This window comes from Heliconius melpomene, chromosome 6, assembly GCF_056956725.1.
Source record: "Heliconius melpomene rosina isolate 202511_hmr_F chromosome 6, ASM5695672v1, whole genome shotgun sequence".
Taxonomy (NCBI): domain Eukaryota; kingdom Metazoa; phylum Arthropoda; class Insecta; order Lepidoptera; family Nymphalidae; genus Heliconius; species Heliconius melpomene.
The window spans coordinates 12034946-12051150 of NC_140394.1; the positions used below are offsets into that span (position 1 = coordinate 12034946).

The 16205-nt window shown below is 34.7% G+C and overlaps 4 protein-coding genes across 4 annotated transcripts; 2 read left to right on the forward strand and 2 right to left on the reverse strand.

The window, feature by feature from the left end:
• Positions 1-3787, reverse strand: LOC146538535 (uncharacterized). Its single transcript, XM_085187064.1, has 4 exons — positions 3679-3787; positions 3237-3440; positions 2572-2700; positions 1-2174 (listed from the first exon to the last, which is right to left on the reverse strand). Exons 1-4 carry the CDS (start codon positions 3785-3787, stop codon positions 1-3), a joined length of 2616 nt encoding a protein of 871 aa, XP_085043190.1.
• A 4269-nt stretch (positions 3788-8056) lies between these two features.
• LOC146538536 (uncharacterized) lies at positions 8057-9299 on the forward strand. The gene has a single exon (XM_085187483.1). It carries the CDS (start codon positions 8118-8120, stop codon positions 8580-8582), a length of 465 nt encoding a protein of 154 aa, XP_085043609.1. The 5' UTR covers positions 8057-8117; the 3' UTR covers positions 8583-9299.
• A 1157-nt stretch (positions 9300-10456) lies between these two features.
• Positions 10457-12814, forward strand: LOC146538537 (uncharacterized). Its single transcript, XM_085187065.1, has 4 exons — positions 10457-10494; positions 11127-11278; positions 11859-11985; positions 12712-12814. The coding sequence occupies exons 1-4, from the start codon at positions 10457-10459 to the stop codon at positions 12812-12814; spliced, it is 420 nt and encodes a 139-aa protein (XP_085043191.1).
• A 623-nt stretch (positions 12815-13437) lies between these two features.
• Positions 13438-14501, reverse strand: LOC146538538 (uncharacterized). The gene is made up of 2 exons (XM_085187066.1): positions 14341-14501; positions 13438-13834 (listed from the first exon to the last, which is right to left on the reverse strand). Exons 1-2 carry the CDS (start codon positions 14499-14501, stop codon positions 13438-13440), a joined length of 558 nt encoding a protein of 185 aa, XP_085043192.1.
• Between the last annotated feature and the right edge of the window lie 1704 nt (positions 14502-16205).

Here is a 16205-nt window from a genome sequence, read left to right on the forward strand (position 1 = left end):
CTAACATAAATCCGGAAATAATTCGTCTGTCTTTAACCATGCGTTCGACGCAATTTTGTCGACGTTTGGGCTAAGAAGATCATTGCGGTGTCTTCCGTGAAGGGATTTTGCTTGCCATACATTAAGTTTCTGCTCTAAGGTGGTAATTTTTTCATTTTGTTGATTTTGTTCATTTTGTAGATTTAAAGGAGTATAATTACAATCAGATTTTACAACTGCTTTATAGAATACGGATATTTGTGCACGATTGTGAAAGAATTTTCTATGTGACGTTATTTGTTTATTATGCAAGTTCTTAATGTCTATTAGACCTCTTCCTCCTGCATGTTTAGGTGCTGTTAATCTTTGAATGCAAGAACGTGGGTGATGTTTTCTAAATTTTGTCATTTGCGTATTGATTGTGCGTTGTAACTTTTGTAGCTCTGATTGGGACCAACGTATAATACCAAATGAATAGGTAAGTATTGGGACTACGAATGTGTTTATGGCTTTAATTGTGTTTCGAGAATTGAGATTTGTATTGAGAATGGCAGTTAGTCTTTGTTTAAATTTTTGATTAATCTCTGTTTTAGTTTCTTTTTGATGTATTTGTCTAGTTTGTTGGTATCCTAAATATCTGTATCCGTTATCATTATCTATTTCTTCAATTTCTTCTCCTGTTCTTAACTCATATGTATTATTCTCTTTCTTTCCACGTCGTATTGATTGCATTTTGCATTTATCTATTCCTAATTCCATTTTAATATCTATTGAAAACATTTCTGTAATATCTGCTAACTTTTTTATGTCTTGAAGGTTTGATGCATAAAGCTTTATATCGTCCATATAGATGAGGTGAGACAATGTGTACTGTGTATTAGTTTGTTTTATGTTGTAGCCTTTACCACTATTGTTAAGCATGTCTGACAACGGGTTTATTGACAGGCAAAACCAAAGAGAACTCAGAGAGTCTCCTTGAAATATACCTCTACGTATAGGAATTAGTTCAGTTTCTACAGTATGACCATTATTGTTTACTTTTAATTTCGTAGTCCATTTTTGCATATTACATTTCAAAAATTCTATGATGATGGGACTTATTTTGTACAATTTTAATATATATAGAAGCCAAGAATGTGGAACGGAATCGAAGGCCTTTTTGTAGTCTATGTACATAGTGTAAATATTTTTTCTTTTTGTGAGAGCTTGTTTGGAAGTTACTAAATCTATGATTAGCTGTTCTTTACAGCCTTGACTATATCGTCGGCATCCTTTTTGTTGCTCAGCTAATATACTATTGGTTTGTATATGTTTGTAAATAAGTTCTGTGATACATGATGTAATGATTTTGTATAAAGTCTGCAAACAGGTGATTGGTCTATATTTAGCGGGATTACGAATGTCAGTTTTGTCTTTAGCGAGCATATACGTTATTCCCTGGGTTAAAAACTGTGGCAATGTATTAGGTGATTTTATGAAGCTATTAATATGTGTAAGTAAGGGTTTATGGATACTAGTGATTTTTTTATACCAATAATTATGAATCCGGTCAGTCCCGGTAGCCTTCCAATTATGTGTTCTATTGATAACATATTTTAATAAATTTTCGTCTACTGCTTCAAATTCCATCAGAGGTAGGTCTTCACAAAGGTGATTTTGCTCATCTATCCAACTACTTTCTTTGTGTTCAACGGGAATTGACCAAATAGACGACCAGAAGTGGTAAAGTTCAGATGCAGTAGGTGATTCAGCTTGATTTGGTTTACTGTTAGTATTTTGATTATTTTTATTATTATCTTCACCTAATCTTTTATAAAACTGTTTTTCGTTGGTTATGAATTGTTTATTTTGCACTTTTCGTTGTCTTGCTTGTGTGTATCTACGTAATCGATTTGCCAATGCACTGAGTTTTTGTTTTAACGTATCTAAGAATTCTACAAGTTGCACGTTTTCAGTTTCATGTTGTGTATGTATTTTATAGTTAAATTTTATTTTATCAATATGAATTTGTAAGCTATAATGCCAGTTTCCATTGATGTATTCCGTAATCCTACCAATTTTAACTCTAAGATCTTTAATTCTCTCTTCTAATCGCATTTGCCATCTTGGAACATTTCGTTTTCCCTTAGGTTTAAAGGGTCGTTGTGTTGGCGGTGTATTACTAAAATCTGAAAATACTTCACTAAACATAGCATCTATGGCATTTTTGTCTTCATTTGTAAGTTGATATACTCTGCTTCGATTTGTTTCATTATTATTGTTATTATTAACAAGTTTATGCTATTACGTTATTGAATTGTCGTATTTCAAGTAATAATATATGCAGGATTCACCGTGATACTAAATAAAAAACAAATGATCTTTTAAATTTTTTATTATCATTTATTAATTAATATGAAAAATACAATTTGATATTTTTATTGTAATTCCGTAGGTAATGTCAAAATGAAGAGTTAAAAGTTTTTACGTAACAGGAATTGAACCTACGTCCAGCATAACTCCATACATTATAAAACCAGCTAAATAAACATTTTAATACATAAACATAGGTGAATTATAAGTTCGACCTCCATTTAACACTCTTAGGTGTACTTGTTTGTTGTTTGGTGCGCTTTTCTTTGGCGAAAGAAAAACCGAATTTAGTTGACGGCCTATTTTCGTGTTGCCATACAATGTTGTGGAATAATGATTTTTCAAGACGAATTTCGTTATAATCCCCTTCTGAAAAAATATCACTATATCAATTAATTTTACACTGTATTCAAGTGAGGGTAGAAAGAGGAAACTTGAGAACCTAGAATAGAATGCTGGAAGCATTGAGTTGGGTGTGTTGAGTAGGGATATTAAACACCGTGCCGCGCCGCCTTGTTCCCGGAGCGAGGAAATAATAATGTTATTAAATAATAATTCATTCTTCGGATAGTAATCGAACCTTCAAGGGTGACGTCCTTAACACTAGGTCCTATATGCGTATTCTTCTGTAAACGAATGGTGTTGAATAAATCAGCGTCATGCTGTATCCCGCACATAGTAGGGTAGGCAGAGAGAATCTTGTGTTAAGACATTCCGTTCCTCACTTTTCACCGAATTCTGGAGGCGTTCCGTGTTGAGTTGCGGATCTCACCGCGCTTTGCCAGAGCGAGGTTTTTTTTATCTACCGAGATAAAACGTGAAACAGTAGAAAATATATTAGAAATGTTACCCAAAGTACACTGACACAGGTTCGAATCCAAATACCTAATATAAGTAATACTCACGCATAACATGAAATGCATTTAACAATTCCGTCACTGTATACTTTTGCTTATTAAAATCTCTCAGATCGGCGTATTTTCTATACGACTTTAACATCCTTTGGAACCGTTCCTGAATACCCGCGGCTATGAAACCCAGCTCGTACGTTATACTGTGGCTGTGCTGGTCCTTGATCTTCTCAGCATGTTTTAGTTTATACGTTGCATCTAACAAGAAATTATGAAAATAATTGTACTTAGAGGTCAACAGAAGCACTGTGACTGTAAGCGGAACAGGTCGTGTGTTCGATTCTCATTAGAGGAAATGAAATAATTCATATTTTCTAGTGTCGAGGTTAAGCGCTGCATTACGCTTCGGTGCTCCACACGAAATATCTCAAAATTAGAGGATAAAGTAAGAAAAGGATTTTCTTAACACTAGGTTGAAGCTAAAAAAACCAGTAACCTGCAACAAATTGCGCCGTCATGTTTATAAGATGGTTCTGTATCAATTCAGTCGCCCACTGCTCGTTCGGCAACTCCTCCGGCTCGTCCAATGGTTTCTTTTGTTCCATCTTCGGTGGTATTAGTACTAAAAAAGTTATATAGAAAAAAAACATACAGTCGAATGGATAACCGCCTACTTACAAAAGTCGGTTAAAAAATCGAGGTCGTCGTGGCGTGACGATTCCAATTCGGGGAAATGACACATAATATATAATTATACATATTAAATTACTTCAGCGGAAAATGGGGAACGGAAGTGTCTTAAAGGGAAAGGAGTGTTTTAACACTAGGTTCCCTAGTTCCATCTGCTTTCAAAGAAATTAAGAAAGTTTTGTTAATATACTTACATATTATAAAAATGATAATTAACATTTTGTTATCTAAAAATGAACGATTCAACCAAATTTCGAATTAACTTCTTTGTTTCTTACACATACCTACCTACTACAATTATAATATGTAATGATTAATCAAAGAAGGATTTGAAGCCGCGCCTGTCGTAAACGATAATGTCGTCTACACAACAGAGAAGCGTTAGGTTACGTTTTTGTCATATAACGAAACATTAATATATTTGGTACAACTTTCGTTATTATTTGCAGTTTCACGCTTTTTCCTCAAGGGGAATAGTGTTGAGACACTCCATTCCTCATTTTCCCCCCAATTTTGAGTCTTGTTGAGTGGCGGAACTGAAAGCCGCGGTTTGGTAATAAAGCGGGAAGATGAAATAAACATATATTTTCCATTGATATAAAAAAACAATTTAGAGTTTTACTCTGCTAAGGTACAGTTACTGTATAGCTTTGGTGACTAATAGAGTGGACGCCAGTTCAAATCCAACCATCTTCTAATATGAAATTTTAATACATATAATCCAGAATAAGTAAACAATTTGCTGATTTTTATTTTAATCACACACTAAAAAAATATTTAGAAACAAATATTTGAACGTAACGTGACTTGAACCCGCGCAGCGCCCTAACCACTGAGCCATACGGTCTTATCAGGTGACAGCGAAACTCTTATACGCGCGTTTACATCATATATTTAACTTCACATCATTACTTCATATAGTAGGGAAGCTGGGAACCTAGTGTTATGGCTCATTACGTCACTTCCTTTCCTCACTTTCCACCGAATTCTGGAGACATTGCGTGTTGAGTGGCTGAAATCAAAGCCGCATAGCCTCGTTCCAGAGAGAGGCAATGAAGATATTAAATATTTAGTTTGCTCTAGTGAACGCATTATAAGAATTATCGAATTATTTATAACTTTTTTTGTCACATAACCCGGTATCAAATCCCACTAACGTCAAAATTCGGTATTTTTTAAAACCACTATACTACACTATATATGTATACTTTATGGAAATATTTTTTCAATGAGAAAATAAAAAAATCCGCATAAATCCTTCAATTTAATTACCTAAAATACTAATAAACACTTGAGTAATCAAAAAAATAGTTAAAACAATATCAGTTATGGTTATATTTGAATGTAAAAATATCTTTAAAAATGGACAGAATTAACGCGAAAATAATTATTTTCATTTTATTAACAAGTAAGTGGTTGTTTTTAAAATATAGTACGACAGATTACTTTTTCATGCGAACTTGACCCCGTGGCCAAAAAGTAATTAATGCTTGTTGTATGACACATGACATGACACATTCATGACACATTCCAACTAACTGAGTTTGACTGCTGGTGTAGTGGTCCAACACGAAAATAATATTTCTCTTCGTAGTTCCTAACGTAGTTCCTAACAACAACTCTCGGACAAGCAATATTCAGCTTCTTCAGCTTTATATTTTGTTCTAACCTAGTTTCAAGACAAAACTTAACACACTATTTTCCGGACCTCCCGGATTCGAGAAAATTCATATTGAGTGGGGTGCGGGTATTTGAAAATCCCTATCACATATGGAGGAGGAGGTGAGGATGAGCTGAACATGCCTGTACTCCGCCCAGCTTACGCAACTAGACAGACCTGACATAGCTCAGGAGCTTTCCGACTGAATGTTTTACATTCATTTTTATATTAAAAACTATGTGGAATACTATACGCTCGCTTTGTTTTCCTAAGTTTAATTTAAACAACCGTACTAATTATTCCTGTCAAAATTATCATAAACATCCATGAGACAACTCTTAGCGCAGGAGCACATGCGAGTGTAAGCGAGACGACTGTTCATTTGATTTTCGCTCGGGAGAATGAAGTATATAAATAATATTTTTATTATCTTCCGATAGTAACAAAGTGCGATTTCAAGAATTTGGTGGAAAGTGGGGAATGGAAGTGTCCTAATAGAAATGAAGTGTTTTAATTCTTTGTGTCTAGGTACCCTCTGCCTACCCTGCTACATTCGGAATGCAGCGTGAAGCTAAAAAAAGTCTACTTTTCTATAAATTTCAGCAAAATACACCAACGCCAAACACAAGATAAAAGACAACGACATAGAATCGGCCAAGAAAATTTTAAATCTAACATCCGATATCATCAAAGACACGAATAGAAGAACTGCTGTATTGTTCACCATACAGAAGAAGAATTCCGATTGCGCTCCATTCGAAATTGGCTACCTTACTTACAATATACAAGAAAAATACAGGCGAATGGTTGACAAATATAATATCAGCGTGATCATGAGACCAAGGTTATTTCTGATTGAGATGGTCTTATATTTGGAAGAAATCGAGCATCATTTCTGGGAAATAAATCATATTGCTAACATGATGCATGAAATTGAAAGGAAATATGATGTTGACAGTGATCTGAGTTCTGAATTCAAGGATGATGCCACGACCGAAGGGCCGTCATTCGGACCAGAGATACCGTCGGAATATTTGGAAACTAGAACAATGAAAACGAGAAAGCCGACGGCTTTTAAATTAGATAAATACCTTCATAATTACATGCTCTCCACGAAGAAACGAACAACTAAGTGGTGGCCTATAGATTATGGATGGGAAATTGATTATTATTGGTAGCGTCATTGCGTCAGTCATTTTAAAATCAAATATCTTAGAACTTATTCTTGATGACAGTAAAGTGTTTTAATAATAAAATATATTGTACGTAACGTAATTTCTTTCGCAATAAAATACTTATAGCATTAAATAAGTATTGTCTTTTCTTTTCTAAGTCGAAGCGAAAATATGCAACTAACGATTCTAAATGAAAATTTTCTAAATTCATCTTCTAAATGTAATCGTGGCTCAGCAGAACATCTCATGTCCCTTCTTCCTCCTGGCATTAATCCCGGCTATTGCCAGGGTCTGCCCTTCTACTCAACCTACTCCACTTTGCACGGTCTTTTGCGTCCTCAGTGGTTAGACCATTAGCTCTCATGTCCTGCATCACGACATCCAACCAGTGCTTCCTTGGGCGTCCGGAAGGTCTCACTCCAGGAACTGATATATCAAGGCACTTGCATCCGACATAGTTCTTAGGCCGGCGCGTAACGTGGCCAAACCATCTCAGGCGACGCTCTTGGAGCTTATCCGCTACGTCACGGACCCCAAGACTACCTCGAATGAATGTGTTGCGTATGCGGCCAGACCGCGTTACGCCGCACATCCACCTCAGCATCTTCATTTCCGTGGCGTGAAGCTCCTGAGTGTGCCGAGATAGTGCCGGCCAACATTCGCTGCCGTATAAAAGAACCGGTTGGATGATGTCCCATAAGGGTAAATAAATAATATTCATTTCCTGGACCTACAAAAGCGAAGCGTGTCGATGAGTTGCATAACTCAATTTCTCTGTGGATACTTTGCCTTATTACAAGACTAGCGGCCCGCCCACGGCTTTACCCGCGTGATGTACTTACATGACTATTCATTTAATAAACAGAGTTGACTGACAGTCAAATGTGTTGGTGTCAAAGAATAATTAAATTTACTCGTTCAGAAACTGCCTTAAATGTTAAATAATTGATTTGGATGAGGATTTATAATATTCTTTCTAAAATAACTGTAATGATTGTATATTACAAAAAATACCCAAATCGAATCGAATAATCCAATATCGAAATCGAATCCAAAATAATTAAACGAATATCGAATCGAATGCAAACTCATGCCTTGAGTTCATTCAAATGCCGATAACTTTTTTAACAACCGATTTTGATACCTCTTTCTACAATCTTAAATAGATTATAGTAAGAGGTTGCAGGGTATTTCTATTAAAATATTATTTCGAAGCGATATATTTATTTTTCTTATAAATGACAATTATGTTACAGATGGGTTGAGAAGCTCAGCTCATCATGCGTCTTAGATAAATTTAATTCATTAAAATGTTATTCAGATGAACATGATTTTATTTCAGATATCACATACGGATACTCCACAAAAGCTTCAGACCAAATTATCAATGAATTATCATGGAGTACGAAAATGAAATTATTTAACTATGCTCCAGAACGCCGAGTTGGCATATCCCTTTTACGAACAGAAGCCGGACCTGGAGACAAAGAGAAGCCAAATGAGGACAACAAGAAGCCAAATGAGGACAAGAAGAAGCCACATGAGGACACAAAGCTGAATGAGGACAATAGCATGAAAATGAAATTGTTCCGTTTAATGTATGAGACTGTTAGAGATAGCGACTTAAAAGTTAAGAGAGCTGAATTAATAAAATCTTATTACACGAACTACTCGTCATTTGAAATCGGTTATATCTTCGGAGACATAACAGATAAACAGAATATAATGTCAGATATAAGCACGACAGTGAAAAGACTCTACCGTGCCTGGAGACCAGTAGAACATATAAATGGTTATGAGCAAATTGCTAATAAAGCAATCGAGATAGCACATCTTGTTGATATGATTAAAATTATTAACAAGAGACGGTTGTGATAACGACGACGTCGATTGTGATTTCGGAGAAAGTAGTGATGGATCACTTGATATCACCGAAGTAATAAAAAATCTTAAACAACCTTTATAGATCAGTTATTTTTTCAGTATTTATTAGTTTTTTAGTGTTTAGTTAATTAGAGCAGTAATAAAATTGTCTGTTTGTTTAATATTACATACGAGTAATATGATTCTATATTTCTTTACATTAATGTCTGCTTATTCGTAGTAGTAGTTTCGAAGATATGCGATCTTCGAAACCACTAAATGGATATGGATGATTTTTGAAAAAATATATGTCTATTTGGCCTGTTTCATTTAAGATCACATATAAAACACTGGAAAGTAAATAATGGGAACATTTCATTAAGAACTATAATAATTTATCTATTTTAAACATGGTAGTTTTAATTTTAATAAACAACTTCAATAATGAAATAGTGGCGAAGCGGCAAGGCTTTTGGATGTAAACGCAATTTTTACTCCATATTATTTTTTCCTTTTTCCTTGGTAACGAGACAACGCGCGGTGTTGAATTCTTAAAAATTTGGCGATACGTGAGGGACGGGGTGCCCTATGAAATCCCGTCAGCCTACCCTGCTACATGCGGGATGTATTGTATTGTATGACAGAAAATCTACTAGGAAAAACATATTAGTAACAAACATATAGCCATAAAGCCATAAAGCCAATCTTTATTATGTTAAAAAAACTTTTAAAAAATATAAAAAAGAAATTACAGAGAAAAGAATTTTATTTACATTCATTAGAGTCGAACTGGTAACCATCATGTGTACCTGCCTATTAACCTATTATTAACATTTTTATAAAATTTCATTGAGACAAAACGCGGCGCTAAATTCCGCCACTCAACACGCAATGACTTTAGAATTTGGTGTAAAGTGGAGAACAAAATTAGAAAAATGGAAATAGGTTCCCTCTTCTTATGTGCGGAATATAGCGTGGAACTACAAAAATATTATTCTTTACTGAGGAAATAAAAATACTTCTTTAGAAGATGCATTCATCGTACATGAGAAACAACGTGGATAAGGACATATGGCTTTGTGGTTAAAGCGCTTGGACGGTAGGCAAGAGGCGAGGGTTCAAAGCCCGCGACGTAAAATTTTTATTCGTTTTCTAAAAAGATTTTATCGTGTGACATTAAATTGTCTTAATGCTTAATCAAAAACAATAAACATGTAATTGGTTTTACTAATAACAGTTTTTAAATAGTTAAGATTTGTATTATAACTACAGTTGAAAGAAATTATACAAATGTTGCTCACAGTGACATTTATTTGTTTCGGTATGTACATATTTATTTAATATGTAAAAGCGAGTAAAGCCATAATGCGAGGCCAGTCGTGGCGCAGGGGCACAAGCGTGCGCCTATAAACACAAAAAGTTGTGGGTTCGATTTACACTAGAAAAAATTAAATATTTAATATCTTCATTTCCACGTTTTGGTTAGCGAGGCAAAGCGCGGCGTTGAGTTCCGCCACTCAAACCAACGCGGTATGTTTCCAGATTCGTAAAATAGAATAATAATTACATTATTATTTTATTTAACGGTTATGAAATACCAATACGTAGACTACTACATTAGCTTTTACTAACGATATAAAATTGAAGAGTTTGTATGGTTGAACTCGCTAATCACAAGAACTGCCAGTTCCAATCGAATATTATTTTTGTGTCGAATAGTCCAATTATGGACGATGGCTATAGACCTAAGTAACTTTATTCGTTTCAGTGTACCTACCAAATTCCTATGGCTCCTAATTATAAACTGCTCTCAACTCTGAGATTAATCTTGAGAGCGGTCGTTAGTTCCGATTGTATATGATTTAGATTATATTCTATGAATGAAAATGACATTTCAAGATTGCTCTCAAGAACGACTTCAGAGGTGAGAGCGGTCTATATATACGAGCTTAGGAGAGGCAAGATCGGATAAATCAGAGAAGGCAGACGGAACCTAATGTTAACATAATCCGTTTCTAGCATGACGCTCAGTTTTCGAGGTATTATTGTATGTTGAATAGTGAACGACGCGATGATCAGAGCTTCCGAAGGGGCACCAAACGGTCCGCAAAACTATTTAAATACATGTATTTAATCCAATACATAATATGCATTCGTTTTAATTATGTAAGGACCATTCATTTAACGCTTAGCTTGAGCCTAAGACTTTATTCATTTATTAATTTGGGAGTATATTTTACATATGAAATTAAATTGTTTCGCCTGGGGGGGCGCTGAAAAAGTATTTAACTCCGGGAGCGAGTTAAGCTCGCTCCTCCACTGGCGATGGTAGTGGGTTCTTTAATCCTCCATTCTCTTAAATATATCGCGCCTTTGGCTTTCCCCATTTACGCAATGTCTCAAAAATTGAGTGGGACGTGGACAACGGAGTCTTCTAAGATTTAGGTTGCCTCTGCCTATCCTATATTGAGGCGTACAGATTGAAGCTATTTTTTAATGTCTTCCAAATTTTTTAGCTATATTTCCCTCCATATTAACCCAAAACGCGTACTACAGAATCTTCGACCAGATGAAAAATGAGGATAAGGATAGGATAAGGCACCTCGCGCACGAGCTCGTCGTCGAGGTCAACTATAAGATACACCAAATAGATGATATCAGGAATCAGGTGTCGAAATTTAATGGATTTGAAATCGGCATGCTTATGGGTATTGTGTAATACGCTCCTTTATTTATTTATTTTCTATATTTTTACGTATATAATTTGTGTATGTATACTATATATATAAAGAAAATTATAATTTTCTTTAATTTAAGTAGTATAATTCCCTTTAAGTAGTAGTATTCCTGGCGCTACGGACCAGTAATGTTCCTTGCTACAGACTGTCAAAAAACGTTAACGAAAAACGTGTAGGTAGAATTTTATGATATTATATTCTTTGTAATAATAGTAATAAACATGTAATGTATTTTCTTTTACAGAGAAACTCAATGTGTTTTTAATTGTTATTATCCAAAATCAGTAACATATTTACATTGTATATATTTATTTATCTATTTTTTTGTTTGTTTTTTATTTATTTAGTAATTTTTCGCGTCTCTTTGCACTGCATTATGCCTACACTTTTAATTATATCCTTCCGAAATCTGGTTGCCTGAAAGAGTTCCTTTGTCACTAAGGCCGCAAAGCGAGGAGATAGAAATAGTTATTATCTCGAGCGGGGATCGAACCCCCAACAACCGCTTAAATTCGGTTGCTGGTGCCGAAATTGTGTTAATTTATTTCAGGACAAATAAAAGAAAAATACAAATCGATGTTAGAAATATATCGACAGACGAGAAATAAATATAGCGGCGCGTCTAAAATAGTAATGCCTGCAGCGGAGCCCATGCTACCTATACACTACTTCGTGAGGTGAGGCTTAGAAAACACTTTTATTTTTTATTTTGTATAAAGTCTGCGAGGTCTCTAAAAAAAATTTTTGGCCTATTTATATTTTCATTTCTTAATCTATAAAAAGAACATAGTTATTTATAATTATAATTTTTAATAAAAAAAAACCCAACTTCTTTAAATTCAACGTTATCTCATAATTAGAACCTAACCAAAATTCCATAAAGCTACACTTGAAGCTTATCCTTTCCAATAAAAACGAATAATCGAATTCGTCTGACGAGATATTGAGTTATTCGTCCATTCGTCGCGCACAATTATTAATGCAAATTTAAGATTTAGGAATGTGATTTTCTGATACCATTGTCAGAAATGGAACAAATTAAAGTGGGACCACACGAGTAGCACTACTTTTCAGGTAAAAAAAGAATCATCAAAATAAAATTAAAAATCCAGTCAAAAGATCTGAGCTAATAAACAAAAAAATACAATCGAATTGATAACCTACTCTTTTTATAGAAGTCGGTTGAAAAGACAGTTTTTCTCACTCCGTATTAGAGACATTGCGTATTGAGTAGCAGAGCTTAACGCCGTTCTGCGTCTTACGAAAGGCTTTGAACCTACAACCATTGTGATTAGGTAGCCTACAGTAAGACGTGCTCACACTCGTACGTATCGTCCGGATTCAGATCCTATTATGTTTTTTATGAAATTAGAATGTTAAGTATTAATTACAATCTTTTATAGGATGGAAATAATACACGGTTTAGAAATAGATATAGACAGACTGGTACACTTATTAGAAACTTTACCAGCGTATAAACTCGAGAGTATGTCTTTTTTCGGCTAGAATTAAGAAGGTAAATGCTTTTTTTTAGCTTCACGCTGCATCCCGCAAATTGCAGGGTAGGCGAAGGGAACCTAGTGTTAAGCTACATCGTTCTGCAGGCACCGCCGAATTTTCGAGATATTGCATTTTGAGTGGGGGGAATCAACGCCGCCTTGTTACTAGAGCGAAGAAATGAAAATAACTCATTTCATCGAGTGGGAATCGAACTTATATTCATCACGTTTATAGTCAAGTACCGACGCGGCGCCATGACTATCTTTTAAATTGTATTCAAAAAGACCCAGTGTTTAAACACTACGCTAAACATGGATATGCGTAATTCGCATTATAAATTACAAGTGGGCAGTAAATGGGGAAGCGAGTGTCTAGTCTGTGCCTGCCTGCTAGCTGCCTGCTATGTTGCATACAGCGCGAAAGACTAAAGCTTAAAAATTTATTTCAGCTTTCCTGGACCTACCAGTCATCACCCAAAACTATATTTTCATTAAAATATTTAATATAATTTCATAAAAAGGATTTAGATAGTACAAATGAAAAGAAATCGAATGTTCCTGTGCAAATTATTTATAATAAACATTAAATGTCAAATAATAAATAATCTGTTTTCAATAATTTATAAACATTTACCAATAATAATCAATCTCCCATCCATAGTCAATGGGCCACCACCTATTCTTTGGTTTCGGTTTCTGAGTGGGCCTCGTAAGGTTTACACCCCTTATGTAAAACTGCCATTGCTTCTTCCATTCTCTAATCGCCTTCTTTCTTTCTCTCTCCCTATTCCTCTGATTTTCCGCTATCTTGTTTAAGGCATTTTGCAAATCTTGACCGGAGTGTTCGCCTCTTAGATGGAATTCAGGCATGTGGCTATACTTCCTTGCTATCTCGTGGAACATGTTAACTAAGTGATAGATTTCGAGGAATAATTTTTGGATCAGTTCAGTAGCTTTGATGAGATCGAACAGGAAGTCTATTGCGTAGTCGTAGTGATGCTGGATGAGTACTACCATATTCCTGTACCTGTAAATGGTAAATTTACTAAAATGGTAAAAGCGTGATCATTGTGGGCTCGATTTCCTTTGGGAGCCCCGTTCTGGTACACTTACAATATTTGGAAAAATCGCAGGAAAAAGCGTGAAGCGTGTAATTATTGGAAATAACTACGAAGAGTCTTCGTACCTACTCACTTCTGTAACATTGTTCATGGTAATTCAGGCACTACTGGTCTGCACATATCAATGGACTCGTAGTTTTTGATATAATAATAATAAAATTAATATTTGTAAGTATTCTAGATAATAAAACTGTACATTTTTCTTCATTGAGCTTTTCTTGACTCTCTATGTCCTATTCCTCCCTCAATTATCGAGATACTATGGATTGACGGAATTCTATTCGAGATATACTTATCTATCTAAAATTAAAATTCCCCTTAAGTAATCGCTTGAAGCTGTTCCTGCGATAGTATAGCATTTGTACCCAGAGTGGTAATCGAACCCACCACTTTTGTCAATACCGTTTTTTACCTTTCCAATATCTCCGAAACTACGTATCCAGCTTCGAAATGCGGAGAGACATCATATTTAGACCTTACATAGCCGACTTCATTGATTTTTAATTTGGCACGGTCGATGTAGTTCTTCATTAAGTGTAATAGTCTTTGAAGGAGATTTTTAGAATTTTCCATTTCTTTGTAATCTATTGAGAAGATGATGGGTAATGCACCTGTAGAAATTATGAGTTTTTTTAATTTCACGCTGCATCCCGCATATAGCACAGGCAGAGGGAACCTAGTATTAAAACATACAGAATGTTATCAACGAACGTATTGTATAATTTTCGAATCATTCTTTTTCTTTATTGCTCTCTTCTTGACTATATCTCATTCTTCGAATATCGGAACTTAACGGCGGCAGTTTCATAGGCGTACCTAGAGATATTTTCTGAGGTAGTGGGGAACAGAGGTGTCTTAATTGGAACGGAGTGTCATAACACTAATTCTTCTTTCTGTGTACGCTTTTTATGTGTTATGTTAAATTAGACCAAAAAAAACTTCAAATATAATATTTTAATATTCTAATTTCTTTAACTTAATTAGAAATTTATTAAGAATTAAATTTAATACATTAATATTCTAATTTCTGCAACTTGATTAAAAATTCAATTGACTGCTATTTGTCTTTGAATGGTTAATTTATAAGAGAGTCTCTCTCTCTCTCTATTTTTAGATATAAATAAAAAAGACTTCATGAATTGAATTCGTTATCCACTGTCGATCTACACAACTTTCAAGACACTGTGTGTTGAGGGGCGGAACTTACAATCATTTCCCCCAAGTGAAAATCGAACCCACATACATTTTTTAATCATACAGCCACTGGGCCCACAACCCAAAATATAATGAAGTTCATGAAATATCAACAAATACTCACATATTAATAAAATTACTGTAAACATAGAAACGTATTAATTCCCCCAAATCGATATTTAACTGCTCTTTTAATTAAATAGTTTTAACCATTTTCAATTTAAACCGTCATTATCAAGAATGTGCTTTGTAATTGTTTTTTTTATTTTTATTCGTCATCTTGAATTTTGCTGAGTAAGCATGTAAATATTTTCTTTAAAACTGGCGACTTTATATTAGGTACGTATAGGTGCTATATCATTGAGGCCGTCGTGATGCAGAGGCGCAAGCATGTAAATGTAACGTGACGATTGTGGGTTCGATGAATGAATAATTCATTCCCCTAGTGGGGATTTATTTATATTTTTAATTGGTATTAGTTAAGGCAAAAGCGCTGCCTTGATGTTCGGTCCCTCAACACACAATGCCTCGAAAATTCGGCGAAAAGTGGGGAACGAAGTGTTTTAACACTAGGTTCCCTTAGATTGCTCTTTTATATGCAGGATACAGTGTGAAGCTGGAAAAAAATCACATAATAACATATATCTCTACAAACGTGTTATGTGGTGTAACCCAATGGCCTAAGATTTTCTTTCAAATGTGCGATTCACTTAAAAACAGGACTGCAATTTTCTCCAAAAACGCATTACGAAAACAATTAATTAAAAGTGATTGCGGAAGGATTCTTCTAGGCAACCCTAGTGTAATCTATTCTACTAATCATGTCTTATCATGACTTAAATTTACGTTTCATTACAAAAACATATATTAGCAATGGGTAGACTAAACGTGAGCAGATATAAGCAATGGGTTCTCGACCTACATCTGTGTATCTGTATGTAGGCTATAGTAGGTAGTCTGATGCCCACCCTAGAATTAAGTAACAAAAATTAAGCCTATAATAAAGAAAAAAAAAACTTCTGAAAAAAAAAAAACATAAAATATCTGTCCAAAGCTAAAATCAAAGCCCGCTGAAAAATATCT